Raw genomic sequence first — 23737 nt, 5'->3', positions numbered from 1 at the left:
TCGGCTCGCCTGATTCTTTAGAAGATGACCTTTTGTCTGGTTTACTAGATTGATGCATGCCTCTGTCTATGGGGCTAGCTGCTCAACCTTTGATGGGAGGACCCACTGACTTATGCAGTGCATATTGAATCAAAGTTAATTTTGCCTTGTCTCTCTGGCCTTACGTACATCCATTTTTGGGGAATATATTCTGTCAAATAAGACTTAACATGAATGGCCAAAAATGAATGCTTTCAGTTGTGTGATTAATTCCTAAAAAAAATCTACAGTGCATAGGTGAGCCAAATATCATTTTCATAATTCATTATTAAGGCCCACGCTGTGCTAATACAGACTATCACCAGGTTTTTGGGCACTAGACCAGCAGACATCACCATCCTCATATTGGGTGTGTTGCTTTTTTCTATAACATCTACAGTAAGCATTGTTTTTCTGTCCAAAGGCTATGCTTATAACCACTTAAGTACACCTCAAGCTAAGTATAGTAATGCAAATCATTATGTAAACGTGAATGTAGTACCTCAGCTATCAATAAATGCCTCTAATCCAAGGTTTTGTTTTGTAGCACCTGCTCCAATATACTGCCTGAGGCTGGCAGGGGCTGCGGCACATCTTTGTGTACGGTTGCTAGGGCCAGCATTAGAGAACAGGGTCCCAAGGGATGACGCCAGCCAGCTGAATTAAGCCAGTTAGAGCAGAACGACCAGTTAAATGCCTTTCGTTGACTTAAAATCGTTTTCACAGATGTAAAATAACATACAACATAATAATCAAATAGCATTGCTTGGTTATGATGATAGAACTAGTTTATTTGATTATTTTGTTATCAGGTTCCCTTTATTGCATAGCCAACGACCAGATGGTTGAATTAGAGAATTAGGTCAAGAATTGTCCCTCAGTAGGCCTACTGTCGAAAAAGTTTACGTTGGTTTTTTTTTACATATTGTCATAATGTATTATACGTAGTATTACTTAATTTGGTGGATAACTAATTATGTCAACCTGTCATTCTGCAAGTGAGGCATTCGGCCTAGACTACGGCTCTTTCACACAGCGTGCAGAAGCGCAGCGGGCATCCTCTTCTTCAAGACTCCACAGAAACCCAGCCCACTTTTTGTTTGCCGTGCAGATGACATCACGCCTTTAAATATTCCCGTTGCTTTTTTCTTGCCCCATCATACTCCAGTGTAGTTCAACGATAAAAGACTGAGTCGGAGAGGGTTAACAATGCATTGAGAGCCATATCGAGCTTCTAGAAAAGCGGAGAAATACTATTATTTGTGTCAGGCGGCACCAGTGGCGAACGAGCCGCGTGAACTCGACTTGTGTGAGAATTGCTACACGGTTTCAGCTGGCCAACTTGGTTGGGAAAAACGGTTATCCGAAGGCTGCACGGACGGGGAGGCGGAGAAGATCGCTGCTGGGAAAATAGTTGCCTTTTTTTCTTTGGCTGAGGAGGCCAGTTTCGGTGAAACTTCAAAAACTAACATAAAAATGTCTCTTTCGGTACCCCAGAACGGAGTGAAGGGAGATAACGAACCGGTTATCGAACTCTTTGTAAAGGTAAGGATTCCCAGATTCGTCCAAGTTATCCTATCTCACATTATGCGTTTTTGTCCTATTAGAAAGGTAGTAAAAACGATAAACAAACTGTACAACGGTATTTTAACGAAACTGTGTTCATTTGGATAAACTTAATGTCTTACTAACAATTGGAATGTAGCTTTATAGCGTTGATGTTTTTAATGTTGTCTTTGCACAGCCGTTTTGGGTAACTTGTGGCGGTTGAATTGGTCAACACGCGTTATAGTCTGGTCTGGTCTTTACGGTGTTATCCAAACAAAATTAACAATAAAAATTGTTAAAAAGGTCGTAAAGTATAACGGCCATGTGGGCTATGGATGTCAGCCGCAAAGGGCGGATACGCTCCTACAGCCCAAAGCTTCGTCGAACCACTAAAATTATAATTGTAGGTATACATTATCTGTTACCTTCGCAGCTTTGTGCAAGATTTTAAAGAATGACAATAGGCTAGTTTGAATAGCTATGTTCCAACGTAGACTATTTTGTCTAGACAGCCTACGTTTTCTTCCACTACCGAAACAATGTAGCCAAAGGCATTGACAGGATATCCGTCCGGTCAAGGATACTGTTCGGGATTGTAGCCTACACTGGCACTGGCACTGCTCCTTTGTGTTACCGTGGGACACTGTTGTGAACTAACGTTATCAGGCGCTGAAGACCAAATTTAGACTTTTGGTTAAGTTATGTTCAATAATGGCATAACGGATTTCATCCTTGCCAAGGCCGTTGAGATAAAGGTGTTCTGTTAGTAACCTAGCCCGAATAATGTCTAACTGGTCTGCTTCTGGCACACTGTCTGTGTTATTCCACCCTAGCTTGTAAAATTAAAATTATATTCCGTTGTCTGCACAAGAGTGTTAGGATTCAGTGATAAAGCGTTTTATAATCATTCACAGTCAACATGTGTTGACCCTTCCAAATGAGAAAAATGGATATTTTCTGGCAAACATGTCCAGGGGGCTTGATGCAGGCCCAACCGGCTGCTCCCCATTTGTGATGTGTTCCTTTTTTTTTTCCTAGGGGCCCTTTTGCTTGGCAGAGCGGGAAAAACCTAGAGGGAAAACAGGCAGAGGGGGTGGGACAGAGGGTGACATGGAGGGAGGAGAAGAGGGAGTAAAAGGGGGTGGGGGGCTGAATTTAATTATGGGCCAAAAAGGGGCACACTGTGGGTAACCGTGCTTATTGTAGTGATTCAATCACAGAGCCATGTCAAATTCCTCTGATGACTGAAGTAAATGATCCATTGCATGCTGTAATCACAGGAGCCTCTGCGGCCTTGGTGCCTCTTCTCCGTTCACCCCTTGAAGTGATGGGTTTAAAAATGAATAAACAAACTTTGCCTACACAGTGTAGTGAATGTAGCAACCAAACTGAAACTTAACTGTGCCCACTCCATTAAGTATCTCTTTTGGAATGTTTAATTATTAGTAGGGTGTTGCTGGATAGGATAGATTTATGGATGGCTTCCGTTTTGGCACAAGTGGTTAGAGCTGTTAATTGCAGTTCATGCTTCAATCTTTCGCTTGGTTGCAGGCCTAGGCTTACAGTGGCTGATAATGGCTGTTCCTCAACTAGCAAAGATACTGGCATTGCACAGATTTACTGAAGGAGATGATGCCCACATTTGTTGGCTCTCAAGTGAAGTAGTTTCATTAAATATTATTAAAACATTTGTTTAACAGATGTTTTGAACTGCATTCTATTAATTGCTTTTTAGGTTTCACACATAAGCTCATTATTTCTATGATGACAGATGTCCTGAACAGAGGTCCAAAGAGAGAGAGAGGAAGGGAGAGAAAGGATGTATGTTTTGCATAGATAATGTGCTTTCAGTTTGGATGTAATCAGCTCCCCTTGGTGGACAAATGACACAGCCAGTGAGAAGCAGTGAGCCACCTCAGAGACCAACCTCTCGCTGCCAGCGGCAACTGACAGCACCTCATGTTCCTGGGCCTCCCTTACACACTCTTTGGGGGCTCTGTCTTAACACTCTGTTTATTTGTGTATGTGTGTGTGCATGGTGCTCTTGGGTGTCTGTGTTTCTTTCTTTCTCTGTGTTTGTGGAGAGCGAGTGTGCACTTTCTAGCAACTAATGTTCCTTGCCTCCCTTTCTCTGTCTGTGCTCTGTTTGTTTGCAGTCCGGCTTTGAAGCTGATGAGCACTTGCAGTATTGATGTAGCCATGGTGCTGTTCATCATTGCTCCCAGTCTCGTACATCAGACAGGCTCTTTCTAAGACAATGAAACAGGCCTGCATGTTGCCATAGGCACCAAACAAACCACTGCTTCTGGCAATGACTGATAAAGTGTACCGGGAGCATAGGCCAATAGCTTCAGCTCCAGCATTGCACCATCCCATCCCCTGGCCATGTCCCCTGTCACACCTCTCCACATACAGAAATTGTTTATGTTTTTGATAAGATTTATCATAGACTGAACCTGAAGAGCTTTGTCACCCACCCTAGTGATTACAGGTAAACCATCTGGACCAGATGTTCTAGGAGTTCAAAGGTGCCACCATAGCGACCACGGTTCTAGTGTTCAGTTGCCCTGAAAGACATCTAACAAGTCACACAAAGTAAACTGTAGTACTGCACAGATGACACTCTGAAATTCTAGATCTTGCTCTTCAGAAATGCTTTTTATGCATCGGTTTGAATGACCGGTGACTTGAAAGGAAAGAAAAATACTCGTAGTCCTGCGGAGTCTGAGTACACCAGACTGCTACCCACTATGAAGCAGGCAGCAGTGTTTTTGTCTGCTTTCACCAGATTGCCATGGTGACTGTTTTGCTTTCTGCAGTGCTGGGATGAGCCCTGGCCTCTGTACCGAGGGACTTTATTGATGGCATCCGTGCAGTTGCCCAGTTAGCCATGCTAAATAACACTAAAATCAACCCTTGCACCCACATGAATGCACTGCCAGATTAGATATCAGTTTTTCTCTAACTAGTGTAATTTGCAATGCTTTAAACGTCTTTGAACTTTCACCCCTTCCCCACCTCCAAAAGAGCAGCAGGACTGCTCAGCAGGTTTCTCTGTCATAAGATTCATCATGAGTGTTTATGATATATTCCATTACCTTAGACTGTATTTCACACACTGCTTTCTCCACCAATAAAGCAAAACAAAAAATGTCCTTCCTCACCTCCCACACCATTGCTGGGATGCCATGACCTATTCAACTATAAGGAACTTTCCACCCCCCCCCCCCCCCCCCCCCCCCCCCATTTGCAAGTGGAGCTTAGGAATGGAGTGGGGAGGAGGGAAATATCTACCATACTGATTAGATATGAACACTGGGAGCTATGTGAGCTGTAAATATCTGTTATCCACCCATATTTACATGGAAACCTCCAGGGGATGGACCTAGTGCCTAACCCCAGACTGTAGGATGATTCCTCTTGTAAGAATGCAGTGAAGGTTAGAGACCTTGTTGCTACTCTAGGAACCCACCACCTCCAGGAAGAGCAGCTCTGGGCTCTTGGCTTGCTTCTAACAACTGTGTCTTTGGTGTGTGCCTCAGAAGCTATTTATTTAAGATTGGGCTCATTACAGCCCACTATTGAATGCTTACTTGTGCTAAATTGCAAAACCTCTCCAAGCATACCTTGCTAAACCAATATTAGACACATACATGGGGACATTCTTGGAAACAAAGATCAGTGTTTACCAGTGCAAAACCTAACCAAATGCCTCTGTTGGCCAACCTAGTGTATATTCATCTGTACCATGCCGTTATCCTTATGAGTCAGAGTTAAACCACATCCTCCACTGAAAAGTGCCTCAGAAGCCCGCTCAAAAAAATGACTCTTCCCCCCCACTCTTGTACTTCTCCCTGGGAAGCTGGGAAAGGTACAAATGAGGCATTTCTTGTAGACCCAATGACGGGAAATGACCCCCAGCTTAAATCAACATGAGTACAGACTGAGAGGGAATAGTTAAATATTTTGTTGAGTGAGGGGAGAGAGGGAGTAATTGAAGGGTGATTGTAAAAAAAGGTTGGTTGGTTGGTTTCACTTTCACTGCATTGCATTTCATTTCTATATAGGCTGGCTTAGCGGGATGAACTGCCAAACATAAACTCAATGATTGGTCTGTCAGAAAACCTAAGAGGATCAACCCAAACTGGCTTGTCCTCAGAATGGTGATTAGTGTCATCTGATTTTTGCACAGCTTTGAGCTTTCCCTTTCCTGTGTGAACGGTCCCTAAGTGGTCAAGCCCTTACTCATGCTTGACATTGTGAGTGGCACAGGGAGTCTTCTATGGCAACTTGTTATATGGCAGTCTCAGCCTCGTCCTGAGCTTATCATGTGGTCCCCTCTTTATTCTTCTGCTGTCACTTTAACTGCCACAATAGCTTGCCATGTCTTTGTCAGACCGCTTTTATGAGTAGTGGAGACAAGTACCCTCTTGTTTATGGTGATGGTAGTTGACCTTCATATTGATGACTTGTCACCTCTCCAGTCTTTAAATCTGGAACTCCTCCCATCTTAGAACTATTTCAAGGCCCTGAAGAATGCCAACATTGACTGTAGCGATCAATGTGCATTAGTGCTCCATGTGGGGGGCCATATGAATCGGGACACACAGTAATTCCATGTATTGATTCGTCTGACATGTCTTTACTGCTGCGACATCTCTGTGCCATGTCTCCATAATTACAGGCAACTTACGGTTTGCCTGCATGCATGCACACTGCAACATGATCCTCCACAACACAGTCCCCTCATCTCCTGTTACCTGCAGGTTTTATACTTGTGGTTAACTTGAGTAACAGGACAGGTGAGCTTCAGGGTAAGTACAATAAAATATTCCTCACAGCAGTGGAGAAGAATGGCCCTTGAAGAATGGCCCAAATAGAAGTGCACAATTGCCAGTCATTTCATTGTCTGCACTGAAAATATTCAAAAACTTTTTAACTCTGATATCCCAGTGTTGGACTTTTATTTTTAACCTTTCTTTCATCTGTCATGTCGTAATCAGTACTCACATACCCACCCATCCACCATACAAGACTTCAAACGGATACATAACAGTGATATTTGTGTCTCGTTACAAATGCTCCATACCACAGGCAGTGCCACCATGTGAAACGCCCATGGTGTTGTGTTTGTGCCATGGGTGGTTGGGCTTGGTCTAGACATCAGGCGTCTCTGTGGGGGGTCTAAGGCATTTTCTATTTGTGCTGCTGATTACACAGTCCCTGCAAAGAGGTTAATGTACTGTGTACATGCTGATTGTAAATGCTGTCAGTTGTCAACTTTTTGGTAATGTTTGTGTACATGACTGTCGAATCAAAAAGTCAAGACGTGTGTGTGTGTGTGTGTGTGTGTGTGTGTGTGTTGAGAGATGAGGAAGTCAAGGAGTGATCTAGCATGTGACTTTTGCTCATCAGTCTGGAGTTTGTTGTGTGAGCATCACTGCAAGAGGCAATATGAACATGAGTTTTTTATAGTAATGGGATGAATGTCTGAATAATAATTTTAGGCCAATATGTTTTTGTCTCCCTTGAGAAATTCTTGCTATGTGCTGTGTTGTCTTTCTTTGTGGGTTTTTTCACTACAATAGCTTTTTAAAATCTTTGTACAACTACATATTTGTTCTGTTCAACATTTACTTATGTCATAATAAACTCTCATTCCATGATGTCTGGCTAATATTTGCTGGAGTCACATAGAACCTCCCTTTTCATTCTTATGACAATGCCTTCTGATTACTTTGAAACTTGGGCCAGGTTTTTTATCTTTTAGAAATACTCCTGTATTTGTACTGGATAGCCACAATGTACACACAGCTCACAGGCAACCATGAACATGTTCCTCTATCTTAACGTTTGCATCCCTTATGCTAACTATTTCCAGGACCATCCTCATGCCAGTGTTATGCCAAGTCAGGACATTATACATCCCAGTATGGCTCATGGTTGTAATTACCATTTCATATTATTTTATGTTTAAGTATCGTAGTGAAACATCACTATCTTTACGACATAAAACCAGCTTAGTCCTTGCTATGACCCTCAAAATATAGCCTACACCCTGGCCACATTAAAACCTGGTATAAAGGATTTTGTTGACTGTTGAATTAAATCTGTTTGTTACGGGTGGTAGTGTGCTAAGCTGCTCAAAGTGGCCAGGTTTATAAGCCGGGAAACCAATTTCATATAACTTCCACTAGTTGGGACTTGGGAGATTAATGCCAGTAAGGTTGAAGCTAAGCTGCCGGTGAGATGTGGGTCAACTGTAGCCATTTCTGGTGTTGGTCCTCCCTGGTAAGTCTTTGGGTGGGAGCGACCATGTGGTTTCTTTCCATACACTGACGTCTGCCTGAGTCAGGGCCCGTGGCCGGGTGTGATGTTCTACACGGTGTCTCTCTCCATGGTTACATGCAGAGTTACCACGTGCCTTCAGACACCCTTCTTTCTTTCTTTCTTTTGTTCTTTCTTTCTTTCTTACTTACTACGGTACTTGTTCACCCCCACCCCCCACCCATACACACACACACACACATTACACACGTTCCCTTTCTTTTTGTGTGGCCTGGCTGGACATTCCTCTCGCGTGGCAGTGTGAGAAGTGGCCTGTGCTCACCACTAGCTCCTTTTTGGGTAATAGTGTGGTCTGAACCTGAGCGAGCACCCATCCCCACCCACCACCCCCATACAGAATGTCTAGTGCTGGGGAAAGGCAAGGCTGTCACGCTGCTAAATATAGCTTTGATTCAGAGGGTGGGGCCCAAGCTTTGCCACCCTCTGCCCCCCTACTCAGCAGAGCTGAACCGCCAGGCCTGTCCGAGAGGCTGGAATCTTCTCACCCGCCCTGGCACTGACTGGTTGTTGAGGAAACGATTGTGAGGCAACGGGGGGGGGGGGGCGGCAACACAATACGCCTGTTGTCAGTTATGATCAGTCAGTAATGGAGAACAAGCACTGGGGTCACCCTGGCCAAGACTACATCATCAGCCGTCATCCCACATCTACCGACAGGACTAACCTCCTTAGCTCAGCCTCGTCGATGAGTTGATCTCATCTGCCACCGAGTTAAGTGAGGTTCACTGAAGCGATGGCTGAGGTGTTGGGAGATGCCTGGTCATGTGGGCAGATGATGTCATCAGCAGTGACTGGATGCAGTAGTGTGTCCTCTGCTGATGAATGGCAGTCCACAGCTGCATTGTGCTCCTTGCTCCTCACAGGAAGCTACATCTGTGACTACTGCGTGAGTCACCGCCTCTATTGGCAGCTGTACGCCTGGGTGTCTGGGTTTATAGAGAAAAATGGAGATGGAAAATATATATGAGCGAGAGAGAGAGAGAGAGATTCATATATCAGACTATATTGAAACACTCCCATATACAGGAAAATAAATTTGTTTTAGGGCAGTGTTCAGCAGACAGATGTTTCTGTCAATTAGTTCACATTATGTTTTTGTAAGTGTGTGTGTCATACCAAACGCTTTCTGTTCTTATGTCACAAGTCTGCCAACTTTGGAGTCACCACTGATCTCGGCAGCGCTTGATTTCCTCCTTTTTATTCACCGATATTTCCCCAGACTTGGCTTTAATATTGTGACCATATAAGGTGCTCTCCCTGAAAGTAATTGGTTAGCTCACGTATCAGGAGTTCTTCTTTTTTTTCCCCTATTCGTTCTTTTTAGGGCAAACATGACGTTTTTGTAACGGTAGCACACAAAAAGAGCACTATGCTGTTTTTCCTCCCTGTGTGTTTGTTGAGTGCACTCTACAGAATGACCTCAGCTCTCTCTCTCTCGGTCTCTCTTTCTCTGTCTGTCTCTCTCATGAATGTCCCAACTTTTCAGACTGAGAGGGTTTTGAGTTTTCTGAGAGAAAAGGAAACTTGTTAACAGACAGTGGGAGAGTGGTTGGCTCTGGTAAACCCATCGCTCTGATGTTGGGATCACACAGAAGGGCAAGAGACTGAGGACTTGGATGCAGTCTAACATATAATTTAGCACAGATTTATTTGATGGGAACTTATTCCCACTCTTTTTATATGAAATAGAAATGGACTCAACTTTTGAAAGGGGCAACAGCACAGTTGTCCTCAGGAGACGGGTTGCAAAGCGCTCAGTTATAGAGCAAAAGAGTAGTGTTTAGCCTGCGAGCGCATGTGTGGCCTCTAGCCTGTGATTGAACGTCTCTTCCCTGGGTTGGCGAGGGTTTCATTACTGTTGCATCAGGCACTCTTGCAGCCGGCGTGTGCTCACAGCTGTCTCGGAGGAAATGCTCACCCGGCAGGCATCCTCACCCAATCTAAACAAGCGCTCTGTCCCGGACCCAACTGCAGAGACATTTCTAGAATAGTTTCTGCCTCCTGACCCAGCACAGGGCCCTCAGACAGAGAGGGGAAGGGGGAAGGGGTGGATGACGAGGAGAGGAAGAGCAAAACCTCTCGGACTTTTGAAAAGTTACAGCGGGTTGAGGGAGGGAGTGGCCTGGAGTTTCTTCTTCCTCTATCTGACTCTCCCTGGCTTCCCTGCCACAGCCACTCTGTCATACGCTTGCTCACTGCTGTCTCTTCTCCTACTTCTTTTCTCTTCTACTTTTTTTTTTCATCCCACTGTTTTATTCTGTCTTCTTTCTCTCCCTCAAAACCATTTTAATTTTCCTGTGGCAATTGTTTTTATCTGTCTGTGGACCACCCCCCTCCCTATATACACACACACACTTTCTGTTCCTTATCATAGTTCTTTGAACCCCCTACCCCCCACTCTTCTTCTCTCTGGATCTCTCCTCCATTTCCTCCTTCCCTCTATCCTGCTGCAGCTGCAGCTGTGGGCTTCTGGGGCTGAGGCCTGTGCAGGGGCTTTGATTATCAGTGCCGGTGTTGGGCGTCTGAGGGGGAAACAGCCAGTGCCAAGACGGCAGCCATTACAGGAGCTTTGTCTGCACACAGTGTCTGTCTGCCTCCCAAAACTGCTGGGACCTCTTTTGTGCCTTACTAAATATAGCGAGCCAAGAGCATGCCTGCCGGGAGCTTTATATCAGCCTGCCGTGGAGGAGGCAGAGTGCCTGGCATATTATCCCGTGATGCTAAGGGCTCTGTCGTGTGTGTGTGTGTTTGTGTGTGTGTGTGTGTGTGTGTGTGCATGTGTCATGTGGGTGTGTATGGCCTGAACTCTCAAGCATGCACCATTTGTGGCCTACTGTGATCCTCTGTTCTTTTCTCTCCTTTGAGATGAGGCCGGCAGTGTCATAGACAGATCCGTCCATTGCCATGGGAACTGTTCCCGTGTCGCTGTCAGACTAACCCCCTCCTGGTTGTCTGTGATTCACTGCTGGCACACAAGGGAGTGTAGTGTATGTATGTGTGTGTGTGTGTGTGTGTGTGTGTGTGTGTGTGTGTGTGTGTGTGTGTGTGTGTGTGTGTGTGTATACAGGAGGAGGAGGAAAGGTCTGCAAACAGACGTTGGTCACCTCACTATCATGCTCTCCCGTTAAAAATAGTGGTATTAAGATTAAATATCATGTGCTTCAGACAGATCAAGAGCTGAACGTTTTATAAGAAGAAGCTTTTGGAGTTCAGAAGAGGCTTTAATCGGGGCTTCTCCAAGGGAAGCCAAGCGCACAGGAAAGTCTCGTAATGGAGGTTCAAACACGGTAAACAGCTTGAGCACAACAGGAGGCGTACCCCAGCAGGCTTGTCAACACCAGCAGGGGGGCCGAGAGGGGGGGGGGGTGACATCAGGAACAAAGCCCCCATTCACCAGGAGGAAATGCAGACCCAGATGCAGAGTTTTATTGTGTGAGCGGGCCAAACAAACGCATAAATCGGAAAGAATTGTCCACAGCATGTTCTCCTCTGTTCTTGTGAAGCACAACCAACAGTGTTTTTTCCACAGATTTCTCTCTTTAATTTATCGTTCCTGTATCCCTTCTTATAGAATTCTGTACTTCAGGGAGAAATCCATTCTCGTTGTGCTGAGTCATGCAAACTGCTCCTGTGCATTGCCGCTCTGGGCCGTTGGTGTTGCTGGTGGAACGCTGAGGAATGCTGATTTAATTAGTTCGTGCTCAACTCCGTTAATAGACTCCCTCAGCCCGTGACTGCTGCAGTGGGCGACTCCCTAGACTCCTGCACATCGCATGCTCTCTAGGAGGAGGAGCAGGATCTTGGGCCTGAGATCAGACCAAGTCCAAATTGTATATTGAGCACATATTTGAGATATGGGGGAAGGAATGTGAGATGGCGACTTCCCTGCCTGCAGCCCTTGGAGCTCAGCTGCTGTGACCTTCAGAGCTGAATACCTTGGCCAGGTCATTGCTGGAGGAGGAATGCTTCCTCTCAAGGATGCATGGCCTCTTCTAATCAACTGTAATTAAGCCATCAGTCAAGACATTTTGGACATTTCTGGAATTACAGTGGTGTTCTGTCCCACACCTCACATCTCATTCTGTTGTGAAATGTGGAGAGGGAAAGTTCATGTCCTCCTTTATCTTCAGTCATAACTGCCTTACATTATGTTGCAAGCCAAAGTTCCCCCTCTTCTGCAATGAGCTTCAAGAATAGGGCCTGGCCTTGTTTCCCTTGGCTTTATTCCAGTCTTCCTATTCCAATGGGTGCAGACTTTTGGGTTAATTTAAAACCATTGGAGCAACAACCATTTTAGCGTCATCACACATAGCCACCTTGCCTGGCCCCCCCCCCCCCCCCCCGACTCTGGGTGAGTCTGGGAACTCTCGATAGGGAAAAGTTTGCATTGCGATGGGCACTAACTTTGATTGGTAAGGCTGGACCAATGATTTCAGAGATTCCTAACGTTACTTCTTACTTCGCCTAAACTTTACAAAAAATAAACAGCACCAGAAGTCAGGAAATAATGTATGTGGGTCTACCTTTGTAAATAAATTTCTGCATTTTTCTTTCAAACTGTATTTTTGACGTTTGCAGGTGTTGCTGCCTCTATTTATCACAATAAGTTTCGGTTTCATCGTCCCCTCTCGTTGCTGATTGGCCTGACATTTTTCTTGTTCGAGGGAAATGGTTATGAACTGTGGTGTTCCAGACTACATCTCCCTGAAAGAAGATCTAGGTGGCCGGGGCCAGGCTAATAGTCACCCCCCACTGGTCGTTGATTTTGATGGCCCCTGAGAATGGCCCATCTTGTATCATCTTGTGAACATCAGTTCTAGACTATAATCTAAGCAAAAAGTGAGCTGGCAGCAGTGGTAGGGCAGAGCCAGGCTAGGTCTCCCACTGCACAGCAGTAGATTATTTTCAGCAATTAATTTCACGCCTGCTGCCTTGTAGCACTGGGATGGTACCTTTGTTCGATTGGACGGAAAACATCCCACTGCATTCACATGGCACTATCTGTTCTCATTCTCTATCTGAGTCTGTGGAGCATCTGTATGGCTTACTGAGCACAGCTGAAAATGAGACACGCACAAAAAAAAAGATTCACTTCAAAGATCATGATCCCCCACATCCAAAGCTTTGATCCAGTACTGCTTGAATGCCTGGAGTGACTAAGCACTCTAGAGTACATATCTGTTGTCGCGTCGCAGGGCACTGCAAGGCGTTCTGTTACATCTGAGTAGGAATTAATGGCCACCATGGCCGGGGATGAAGGTCAGCTCCTTGTGGGCTCTCTTGAGAGCTGGCCTTTCAAGTGAGAGTGAATGAAACACTGTCTCAAGAAAGGCAGAACAAGGCTTTAGTGCCTTGGAGTTTTGGCCTGATTGTGACAGCCACTGTATCCAGGAAGCCCTCTGGGCCCACCTGTGTTGCTAAAGCATTTAGCATTGTTTTCAGTTTTAAGTAACATTGAATGTAGCTGTTGATTCATGGTAATGTGTAAAGGAATATGTGAAGGAAAATGTCATAGCAAACAAATAGTTATATTTTCTGTATCTTGGTGTGCAGTTAAATTACACGTTGCACCAGGCGTAGTGCTCTATCTTCATGGTTTTTTTCCTGTCACACCCACAGTTATTACAGTAATCGTTGCTGAGCGAGGAAAAGTTGGTTGATGATGTTTGTGTTATATAATCTCACACGGTCTCCTTTTCCCCCTGTCTGCTTCTCTCAGGCAGGGAGTGATGGCGAGAGCATTGGCAACTGCCCCTTCTCCCAGCGCCTCTTCATGATCCTATGGCTCAAGGGTGTGGTCTTCAATGTCACCACCGTGGACCTGAAGAGGTGAGTCATCTCTCTGCCTGCACCTCTCCACACCATCACACACCACCCACTACACCACCACCAAAACCCCACCACACACTATACCCTGCCTGCCTCATCCCCCACACCCTGTTCCCAGAACAGCAGATGACTGACTCTCTCTCGCCCAGCTCCCTAAATATCTCCAGGTTCCCCAGCTCTGAGATTCCTCCCTCTCTCCTCCACTCTTCTCCCTCCCCTCCCTAGTGAGTGCTTCCTGCTGCAGCTCTGCCAGCCCCTCCTCACTGCTCTGAGTGGCTGAGCTGGAGTGCTGGGTCAGGCCCACCTCAAAACCGCTCCCCACCACTGGAGCTGCTCATCTGCTTTTCCCATGACCCTTCTCCGCTCTGAGAGATCGAAAAAATAAACACGTTGGATCTGGGCAGTGTCTGTGGGGGTGACAAATATAAACAACATCCATAGTTATATTTTTAAAAAAGCTTTTCTTCCATAAAAAGACAGATACAATCTCAGTTAAACTGTTTCAACTGAAATTCAAACTCTGTTTTTGCCTGGTTTCTGTGAGTGCGTCTCAACCAGCTATTAAGATTCCCTGCTGATGCGTCATTTAAATGCTCCCTGGTTTTTCCTTTTCCCAGCTTCAAAACCTGAAGCTAAACTCTGAGAGCTGTTTTTAGATAATTTAAAGATTCTTGAACACTTTGTATACTCAATGCATTGAAAGTGACATTATGAACTGTTAGAATGTTAGTTGGAGAGTCACTTGGAGAAGGGCACCAGTTGAACTGAAGGAATGCCGAGAGGGTTTGAAAAAGACAGTTCCCGCCTCCTTCTTCCTAAGAGCTGTCTTCTGTTTCTCCTCTCAAACATGTCTTTGTTTGTCCGGCCACAGAAGCACAGAACGATCAGCTTGTTTCCAGTTGAGATCTCAACCTCTTTTTCCACATAAGATCTCCATCCCCACCAATAAGTGGAATATGACAGACAAAAGCGTCACTGTTTAGTTGTATTCCAATTGATCAGCGCAACATGGAAAGGGAAAGCAATGACTAAAGGTCGACCGATATTTTTTTTTTCTGTGGCCGATGCCGATCTTTAGTAATCAAGGTCAGCCGATGGCTGATGAATGCTGCTGATTTTTATTGTATATATTATAAAATATATTGGATATTTGGCCGTTTTTTTTTCCCTCTATTTGCATGATAAAGAATAATAAGATGAAAAGAATTAAAGCTTTTCCATTTTCTCCCAGGAACAACATTGTTCTCTGTTTCAAAAGTTCTGGCTGGAGTCAGCTGGTAATTTAATTGACACAAGGGTCAGCGTGCGTCCCACGAGTTCCTCAGCAACACCACTGGGCTGCCCACAGATGCACCTGCATGTCAATAGGCTTAATATACTCAGATATTGGTTGATGCCGATTATTTAGAATATAATCAGTCTACCGCTAGCAATGACTCTGCTCAGTGAAGAACTCAGTGAATAAAGATGTGAGGACAGTTAATACATCAGCTGTTGGGTGTGCACTAGGCATCCCATGATCTATTGAATCTTAAACCAGATTTTTGTTTTGCTCATCACTTTTCGTGTGTGTGTGTCTCTGTCTGTCTGTGTGTGTGTGTGTGTACGTGTGTACACTTGGTCCATGAGGATTCTGTTAACTCAGCATGAGGTGCTGCAGTGTTTGCTCCTTTATGGGGATGGTAGTTTAATAATTGGTCCCATGTCCTCATCCTCCAACTCGTATCTCTCCAGTAGCAGGGCTGAGAGAGTGTGTTTGTGTGTGTCTCGAGGGTGCTTCCTGTGGTCATGCCAAAGAGGTTAGGTCACTTCCTGTTGTTTTCTGCCCAACGACCAGTTGGTACAATCATTTTGTTCCAAACAGGAGTTCTTGAAGGAGATCAAAACTTTGTGCTTGGCACCGGCTGAGTGTCAAATTTAGAAAGAGAACACGGCCAACACAAATAGAGTTACTTGCTCTTTGAACATTGTGCTCATTTACTTTTAGAACGTTTCTCATAATATTCTTAATAAGTTGCATAATAACTGTATGGAGTTATAGGCTATTTTCAGTTTCAAAGGTTCTATTGCAGAATGGGATTTGCAGTGGCGAGCAGCATCAGTTGGAGGAATAAACAGCTCAGTGTTTTCCCTCTGGTAGGCTAGCGTGAGGGTTAGGTAAGAGCATTGTGTTGATGGCCTTTCATCATATTCTCATTATGCTCTGTGCACAACCATCTCTAGCTTCTGTGAGACATCTGGAACATGATGTACACATTCAGTGTCCCAAAGGCACACACCACAGACACACACACGCATGCACATGCAAATACTGTCTTTCATCCTGACAGATACACCCTACCGTACACACACACACACTCATATACAGTCCTAAACGCTCCCACTCTCTCACGTGACCCATGCTGAAAGTGCAGAGCAGTATGGTGAACTGGCTTGAGCGGCCGGGAGAGGTCTGGAAAGCTCCAGTGTGGCACCAGCACGGGGAGGCATTGTTCACCCTGGGGCCCTCCTCCAACACAGCCCAACCCCCACCCCCCTACACACACACACACACACACACACACACACACACACACACACACACACACACACACACGCACACAATCAACACAGGAGTGCTAAAACCCAGAAATGGAACACCTCTCACCTGGCTAATAGCTTGCCTAATTTACCAGCCAGCATGTAAACGCTCATTACGATTTCATCAGCCAAAGTGTGGTCATGATGACATTTATTCCACAAACACCATCCAAAGGGCAGTGATCTTTATTCCACATATAGCAGGCCCATGGTAGTGTTACTCTGATGTTGAGATTGTGCCTCAGTCTTTGTATCTATACTTCATATAGTGCAAATCATTCTTCATAGTTTAAAAGATCATTATGATAACATGTTGTTGTGCTTTCAGGTGACTGAGGCTGATCAGTCTTAGCCTGTTCATGTCAACAGAGAGCAGGTTTAGTGTGTAATTCTGTGCTGTGCTGTTTGCTTCCTTCATCAGGAAACCAGCGGACCTGCAGAACCTAGCCCCGGGCACACATCCGCCCTTCATCACCTTCAACGGAGAGGTCAAGACGGACGTCAACAAGATCGAGGAGTTCCTGGAGGATGTCCTCAGCCCCCCCAAGTGAGTCTGGCTGGGAGCAGCCTCACAGGCCTCTTTGAGCATCATGAGTTGTGTTCTTTTGCCAGGTTTACCTCGTAACAGGGCAATATAGAAAACAAAATGGCAATAATGATTTCAAGGCCACAAGTACTGATAGCAAAATACAAGTTCACTCTGCTCTGACTCAGTATGCCAGTCTACAGTAGATTTATGGAATGGAAGTGAATAACTTACAAGTAACACTAGCTGTGATATGTGATTTGTCTGAGTGCATGTTTCTGTCTGATTAAGGTATGCCAAACTTGGTGCCCGTCACCCTGAGTCCAACACAGCAGGGATGGACATCTTTGCCAAATTTTCAGCTTTCATCAAAAACTCCAAACCTGATGGCAATGAAGGTGAGTTTTCGTCATTGACTGAACCCTAAAGTGTGCTACCCATCCACTGAGCTCTCACCCATTGTTAGGCGACAAGACTGCAACATCATTGGTCAAAGTATCAAGGCCAGGCATGATGGGTGGGATATTATGAGTGTAGAAATATATGTATTTTTTTTTTTAAATTCAATTCATAAAGATGGCGGTAGCTTCATAGGTTGGACTGGAATTCATCGCCAGTTGTGAGGTGGAAGTGAAAGAAGTGCCATGTCAGGGACAGCAAGAGAAAGGGAGACGGAGAGAGATGGAGATAAGAGTCCGTTCAGTTTGTCCTGACCGGTTGGGTGACGTAACTTCTCCACAGTGTCCCTATCTGCTCTGTGCCAGCTGCCTGTTGCCCAGGTCCTGGCCCGCTTCGCCCCTGCCCCGCTTGTTCACCCCAACCGTTTACCCTCCCCACACAGGGCCCCATTGTATAAGCTGCCGTCGCTTCCAGTCCCTTTTACTCAGCCAAGCAAAAGGCCCAATTAACATACATTTGTTATTTTGGCACAAGGAGGAAATCCACTCGTTTAAATCTGTGCGATCATGTAGGCTAATCTTTCAAAAGCTTCGCATAAGCTGGTTTGTGAAACTCTGAGGGCAGCTAAGACACTCCATGCTTAGCCTGGCATGGCGAAAGTAAACAGTGAGGACAAACATAATTCTGCTGCTTCACTTTATACAGACTGATAGATAAGGACAAGCTTGTGTACACAAGCCAGCTGACACACATGTTTTGACACGACACAGAGAGCGAATGACCCCTACATGGCCATCTGTTGGCAGGTACAAACAAGAGGTGTATGTTTGAGATGACGTAGTAGCTCCCTAGAAGTTTAGAAGATCTGAGCACATGGTCAAGATGAGTAAGGTGGCTTTGGGTTCAGTTCAGACTTCTACTGCCCCCATGTGGAATGAATTGGAACTACTTGAAGTGTCATTCTGTAGTAAGGACGTTCTTTATTGAGGCGATGGCCATCTCAATTTGTCCTGAACTGTGGCTGTGTGGCATCACTCAGGGAAAATAAATGTAATTCGGAATTCTGTCAAACGTGTCCTGTTTGTTTTGTTCTGTCTGGTGTGGTGGTCAGCTCTGGAGCGAGGCCTGCTGAAAACCCTGCAGAAGCTGGACGAGTACCTGCGTTCCCCACTGCCTGACGAGATCGACCACAACAGCATTGAGGACGTCAAGGTGTCCAGCCGCAAGTTCCTGGATGGGGATGACATGACCCTTGCTGACTGCAACCTGCTTCCCAAGCTTCACATTGTCAAGGTACAAGGAGTACTTGTGGGTGGGGGGAATTCGTTTGACTGTTGTTCATGAAAGTGACGCTGTTTTTTTTTTGAGATTGTGAGTGATCAACCAGGATTTGTAACATGTAGCATCATTATTTAACAACTGACTTTCTCAAGAGTAGTGCAAACTTGCACCTGGAAGTGAATATAATGGTTAAATAAATAATGTTCTGTCCATATCAGGGTAATAAGAACCGTAACATTTTATTTGTGTGTGTGTGTGGTTATTTATTGATTTGATTGATGTCTGTAGTGTTAATTTCGTCAGACTAGACAAGAGGAAATATGTTCGTCAACAACCTTTTTTTTTTTTTTCATGACTAAGACGAGACTATGACGAGACGGCAGTAATGTCCTGAAACACTGACTAAGACTATCTTAAGATGCATTATTGTTGACGAAAAAAGACGAGACGAAAATGTTTTGCATGGAATAAAAACTAAGATAAAATCTCCCTTCATGTTCATCTACAAAATGAGAAGACAGAATATCTAGCTGTTACGTTTTCAAAATATTCCGAATGAGTTCATACGCAACAGCTTTCCTGTAGGCTAGTCTACGTGCTGTTGCTGCAACCCTGTGGCTGCAACACGAAACTACATGGAACAAGAACACTGGAGATTTATGCCAGAGTTAGCAAGCTAACTACCTAAGCTTTATGCCACAATGCTACATACCCAGAAGTTGAAGCTTCTCTCATACAAATTAACATCCCCAGAATGTCCATACGAAAATGTTCATCATGTACTGTCAACTATTTAACTAGTTAGACTGATGATGCAAAGTTTGCTAGCAAGTAAGCTAATATGGAAAGTTCGCTAGCAAGTTAGCTATGGCTAAGATGGAGAGTCTGTTTGGGGAATGTGTTGTGTTAGGCGCATATCGCCATCTAGCGAGGCGGAGTAAAACATTAATACTTTGGCCTATGACAGTGTTTCTCAAACTTTTTCAGTTTCAGGACCACTTAACTAACCCTAGCTAAAAAAAAAAAAGATTAGACCTACTTCAACAGTAGCCTATAATTAGTCTACACAATAGGCCTACTCACTGAACCACCTTGCTTATTGTCTTTGCACTTTGCTTATTGTGTGGATTCATACTGTATGATTTAAACTGGCATATCTTACATAGACAGTGTTGCAGAACTGTTTTTACATACAAGTTGGTTTAATATTGCAAACAACTCATATATATTATATTTTACCACATCTGCTCGTGGACTACTTGCGATAGCTTGCGGACCACCAGTGATCCCCGGACCACACTTTGAGAAACACTGGTCTACGAATATGACAGTGGTCCAGTCAAATCTTTTACTGTCTATGGTCAAATCCCAGCCGAGCTATTAAACTGTAGCTCGACTTACCTGTGCATGTAAACATACTGACTGACAAAAAATCAGAATGAGTAATTATAGCAGACGAGTAGCCCTGTGGACACACAATATTGTTGGAAAATTGAGGTGTGAAACACTATTTGACTCAAATGGTAATCAGAAATAATTTGTTATAAAAAAAAAAGACTAAATGTGTTGACTAAAACTGACTAAGACTAAGATAACTTTAGTTTTCTTTTGACTAAAACTAGACTAAAATGATGAGACTTTTAGTCGACTAAAACTTGACTAACAAAAATGATGTTTGAATGACTAAATATGACAAAGACTAAAAAGGACATTTCGTCACAAGACTAAGACTAAATTAAAAATAGGTGACAAAATTAACACTAGATGTCTGTGAATCCCTTGCCGTTTTTATATGTAACCAACAATTTTTTTGCCTTGCAGGTTGTGGCCAAGAAGTACCGGGGCTTTGAGATTCCCAAGGAGATGATGGGCATCTGGAAGTACCTGGGCAATGCCTACTCCCGCGAGGAGTTCACCAATACCTGCCCCAGCGACAAAGAGATTGAGATCGCCTATGGTGACGTGGCCAAGAGGCTTGTCAAATAAGCCCCTCACCCGCCCCACCCCCAACAGCACTGGGACTGGTCATTGATTACACAAGAAAGAAAGAAAAAAAACTATGGACTCTTATTTTTTTCCTTCTGTCTATAGAGCAAACCCAATGCATGATTTATTTTTCCTTTTGTTTTGTTTTATTTTCATTTTGATCTTTCTATTCCCTTTTAAGGAAACTCCTGTGTTGTCAACACCACTCTCTAAGGTTCTTGATATATCTCACTGACTGTTCCTTTTTTATTATGAACTTGGAGTAGTGTGAAAAAAATGGCGAGACAGTTGGGAACACCACCAGCGGTCGCGCACCAGAGCTTTACGTACACACAGACACACACACACACGCTCCGCATATCAGTTCTGACAGAAATGACCTCCACGCTCCTGAATACGCAGACTCGTACTACATGAGGTCGTGGCAGTAAAAAAAAAAAAAAAAAGAATGGCTTTTTTGAGGCTTGCAGAGTTATAAAAAGAAATAATTGAATGCTCTTTATTTTTCAGCTGAGTAAGTTTAAACAGTGTTGTAAGCTCCAGTGTTTTTTTGCTGAAGGTTGTTTGCGAGCAGTGCAGTGATTTCGTGCTGAAGTGTAAAGGTTCAGCTATTTCATAGGCGAGTGGACTGCGACAGCCCTTTATAACCAAGGCCCCATTCTCAGGTACACTAACTCTGAAACAGATAAGGTGACCTTGTTGTAATGTTCAAGCATCCACAGTCCTTTTCAATTTATTTGGAGTAAAATTGAGACATGTGTAAACTGACACAATACACGCCCATTAAACAGGTGTACCCAGTGACCTGATGTCAGGTCAGGTCAGTTCAGTAGCTCCCTTTTCTTTTGTGGAATCAGAGTAAAAAAAATCTAGCCAGATAAACTTCGATGACCAGGTGAACATACGTGAAAATGTTCCAGTTGAAGAACTGAAAATGTACGTCTTGCATATTTTCCAAATTATTTTTGAGTGCAACACACTGGTCTCTATTGGATCAAAAACACGAAGGGAACATTTTTGTTGTTGTTAATGATGCATTTGTAAAATTGGCAGTTTGAAGCTTATAGTGCTCCGCAGTTTAACAAAGGGTGAGTTAGCTGTGATGCTAATGGGGAGCAATAGCTGAAAGGTATCAGACATCAATGGCTTTTAACTCGTATTTAAGTTTCCATACATTTTTATCTTTTGTCCGTAACTAGGATTCTGGGAATTGACCGTTATGTGGCTATAAGACCTAATCTGTAGTGACAAAAACACATTTCAAATGACAGCCCCAGAGGAGGAGGGCGACATCATTGCATCATATTGGATTCACATTTCTTTTCATTTTACACTATTCACTTTTGATGTATTCATCCACAAGTGACATACTGTTACTATTCACAGCAAACTGTAGCTTGGATTGAAAGGTGACTTTTTCTAAGGATCCCATCCTTCAAATGTACTCATTCATTTTCAGATTGTAGAGGGACTTTGTAAATATTTTTTTCCAAGACTGACATGTAAATTTTATATGTTCACTGCTTTAAAGTGAAGTAGTCCTATTTTACATGCATTACATTATATACATACAGTACTCCTTTTGTAAATGAAGGCTAAGAAAAGTGTAGAAGTAGGTCTTTAGAGCGGTCCATGAAGAATACACATTTACATCACCAGAATAAACCTGACGTTTGGCATGTAGCGACTTGTTGCCTTTCTAGACCATGACAGGAATGACTGTAAATCCAGAACGCTGATTTGACCACACCCAGATGTAGGTCAGTGACCGTAGGTTCACTGACAAAACAAACACTGATGTGCCTTTGATGACCTTCTGAGCACCTTGCTCGTCTGTGTTGCTCCGACGTGGTCCAAGAGGGAGCAGTTCCACCCTTTCCAACGGCATCTCACTCTGCACCTTCACCATGTTTCCTTTTGTTATTATTATGTTTGTTTTGCACCATGATCCTGTCATACCATGCCGGTGTGACGAGTCACTGGTGATATTGATCATGAAAGCTCTGCATGTTGGCCATCAAGCTCTCATCAATAAACTGCTGGCAGCTAGTAGCTCTACTATTTCTTTCTCGTCTCTCTCTCAAACAATGTACCAGGGTTCCACAAAAGGATGTTTTGAAAGATACGCCAGTAAAGCACAAGTAGTGGGTAAAGTATAATTACAGGTAGAAATGAGATGCTCAACCTGGTAGTTTGTGTCAGCCTCCTGGATTTGCTCATTATCACAGATTCTTCCAGCAGGAGGTATAATTAATGAGAGAAACCAGCTGGCTCAGTGCCTGGGAGGAGCAGGAATGCACTGTAGCACCTTCATGCACAATCCCAATCTGAAAATTAGCTCCATGGATGCAAACCAAGACAAAGGCGTCTTGGTCCATCCTGGTACAGTATGAGGGTTTGAAGTCTGTGTAGCACACTGCTTGGTTGATATTAATTTGAGGTTTTTCTGTTCCAAACTTCAGAGCTGGAGGTACAATAAGAGTTGGCTACTTGCCTTTATACAGAAATGAGGAAGGATATTCTTATCCTTTCTGTATTTTGTACAATTTCATGGTCTTACCAATGCTTGCGTTCTTCGGTGCATGATCAGAATAGAGGCTTGCCCAGGAAGTATTACCCCATTTATAAAATCAGTAAGGCAGAACTCTGAACATTCAAGTTGTGAATTACATGAGCATGTGTTACAATACAGTATTGTGTGCCATATCCCATTGCTTTTCTGCATCTTCTGACTGATGAAAGAGGAAGTTTCAAGGAGTTTCAAGAAGTTCATCCACTATTCCAGTATTGAGAAAGAGCAACACCGTCCCGATGTACAGTGCCAGAAGTACATTTTATGTTATTTAATGTTATTTAAATTAAATCCTCTATTATACTGTAATCTATAGTCATACAAAAATCAAACTAGCTAGAAAAAAAATTCTGCTGGTATTTTTTTTATTTTTGGTTTAAATGGAAACAAATAAGAACATTGAATACTGTATGCTGAGTGACCAAGTGGCTGATGAAATTCTGTAATGTAAGCAAACACAAGTGAGGTATGCACCATGTACACTAGAGGGCGCCAGAGTAGTGCATATGTTGGAGATTCCGTCTGACATGTTTTCCTTGGTAACAGCAGTGACCCCAGTCATCACATCCCCTTACTATCATTGTATAAATAATTAAAAGCCATACACCCTGGCTGCAATAACTGTGCATCCTGATTATATGCAGGCCTAT

The 23737-nt window shown here is 43.9% G+C and overlaps 1 protein-coding gene across 1 annotated transcript; it reads left to right on the top strand.

The window, feature by feature from the left end:
* The first annotated feature begins 1114 nt into the window (after positions 1 to 1114).
* Positions 1115 to 22573, top strand: clic4 (chloride intracellular channel 4). Its single transcript, XM_042072545.1, has 6 exons — positions 1115 to 1563; positions 13634 to 13743; positions 16745 to 16870; positions 17141 to 17247; positions 18360 to 18541; positions 20351 to 22573. Exons 1-6 carry the CDS (start codon positions 1495 to 1497, stop codon positions 20513 to 20515), a joined length of 759 nt encoding a protein of 252 aa, XP_041928479.1. The 5' UTR covers positions 1115 to 1494; the 3' UTR covers positions 20516 to 22573.
* The last annotated feature ends 1164 nt before the right edge of the window (positions 22574 to 23737 follow it).

This window comes from Alosa sapidissima, chromosome 19 (genome assembly GCF_018492685.1).
Source record: "Alosa sapidissima isolate fAloSap1 chromosome 19, fAloSap1.pri, whole genome shotgun sequence".
Taxonomy (NCBI): domain Eukaryota; kingdom Metazoa; phylum Chordata; class Actinopteri; order Clupeiformes; family Clupeidae; genus Alosa; species Alosa sapidissima.
The sequence above is the reverse complement of the archived record's forward strand: the minus strand, read 5'-3'. Positions and strand labels throughout refer to the sequence as shown.

Bases quoted from the DNA above. Each gene is read 5' to 3' on its own strand.
- clic4 (XM_042072545.1), top strand. From the start codon at position 1,495: ATGTCTCTTTCGGTACCCCAGAACGGAGTGAAGGGAGATAACGAACCG. The intron at 1,564-13,633 runs GTAAGGATTCCC...TGCTTCTCTCAG, and splicing joins TTATCGAACTCTTTGTAAAG to GCAGGGAGTGATGGCGAGAG. The intron at 16,871-17,140 runs GTGAGTCTGGCT...TGTCTGATTAAG, and splicing joins GATGTCCTCAGCCCCCCCAA to GTATGCCAAACTTGGTGCCC.